The sequence below is a fragment of the Homarus americanus genome, unplaced genomic scaffold (assembly GCF_018991925.1).
Source record: "Homarus americanus isolate GMGI-L3 unplaced genomic scaffold, GMGI_Hamer_2.0 scaffold25418, whole genome shotgun sequence".
Taxonomy (NCBI): Eukaryota; Metazoa; Arthropoda; class Malacostraca; order Decapoda; family Nephropidae; genus Homarus; species Homarus americanus.
This window is the reverse complement of record NW_024730756.1, coordinates 967-2265: the sequence shown is the minus strand read 5'-3', so window position 1 is coordinate 2265 and position 1299 is coordinate 967. Positions and strand designations below refer to the sequence as shown.

General features: G+C 38.8%; 1 protein-coding gene across 1 annotated transcript; it reads right to left on the bottom strand.

The window, feature by feature from the left end:
* Window positions 1–224: 224 nt before the first annotated feature.
* LOC121867363 (conserved oligomeric Golgi complex subunit 4-like) lies at window positions 225–769 on the bottom strand (the record flags this gene model as incomplete). The annotated part of the gene is made up of 2 exons (XM_042367282.1): window positions 501–769; window positions 225–369 (listed from the first exon to the last, which is right to left on the bottom strand). Coding segments are annotated over exons 1-2 (297 nt in total), but the record flags the coding sequence as incomplete, so codon positions are not given.
* Window positions 770–1299: the final 530 nt, after the last annotated feature.

Sequence of the window (1299 nt, the reverse complement as noted above, 5' to 3'; positions counted from 1 at the left end):
TAGCACACACACTAGACTGAATTATCTCTGCCAGAGGTACGACAGCATTTACCAAGGATCTCCATCATGCATCTATAGCGGATAGTTTTTTAATACTGTACAATTATTTGTATCTCGTGGACACAGCTAGCGAATACAAGACTATGAGCGTAGCAAAACTTGTCAGATATTCCAGTTGGATTCAAGACCGTGACAGTGTTAACATAGAGTAAGTAAACACCCACCTGGTTGAAGTCCAAGTACCCCTGGGCAGGGAATCCTTTGCGCAGAGTTTGTTTAAATCCTTCTGCCAGTTGGGTCTCGATCAGAGTCACAGCATGATTCAACATGGCACATACACCATCAACACTGTTTGATGCTATCGCTCGCCTGGGTGATGACAGTATTAATGTCATTATTATTTATATATAATTATGATCCATATTTGCTCATATAAATTCACTTTAAAATAGCACAAATGATGATGTTTTAATATCGTAAAATATAATAGCTAAGCATACCTTACACTTTTCTTCACAATATAGAATGCATCATCAACTAAGGAAGATGTATTAGCAGTCTCCTCTACAGTGTCCATAGCTAATGCCTTCTTGAAAGACTCATTAAGATAAAACTGTTCCAAAATAGTATAATCAGCAACTATAACAGCCATGTCGCACACCAGTTGAGAACGTAAGAGTTTCCCTTCAAAAGCTGCCTCCTGTTTATCACGTTCTGCCTTGTGTGCAATGGACGCCTCAAAATCAGCCTGAAATATAATATTTAAGAGTGAGAAAACAAAGACCAAATTAATATTACATATATTTTGTGTCTATCATGTTTAAATAGTTATAAATAATTTAATTATTCTGGAAATTCCATTACTGTACCAAGACAAATTTATGACAAGGAGACTTATGTAATGCTGACAAGGTCACAACCCAAGGAGAGCCCCAGAACAATATTCTCATCACCTGTCCAGTTTAGTGATGTTAAATTATGAGGCATAAACACACAACTGAGGCCACCTTTATTAAACCATATTATTATTATTTTCAATAGTCAACAACTGTACAGTAATGTATTTTACAGTTAGTGTCTCCAGTAGTCTACCAATCCCAACACCAGAATTAAAAATATGTTATTGCTTTTTACTAACCTTAAGCCCAGGGTTCACGCCCGAACATCTCTACCAGGGGAGCTCCTGCCCACGCTCCGAACATCTCATTAGGAGCCTCGCTGACGCTTCCAGAACATCCTTCTAGGAGTCTTGCTGACGTTCCGGAGCATCCTACAAGGGAGCCCCGGTTGACGTTCCGG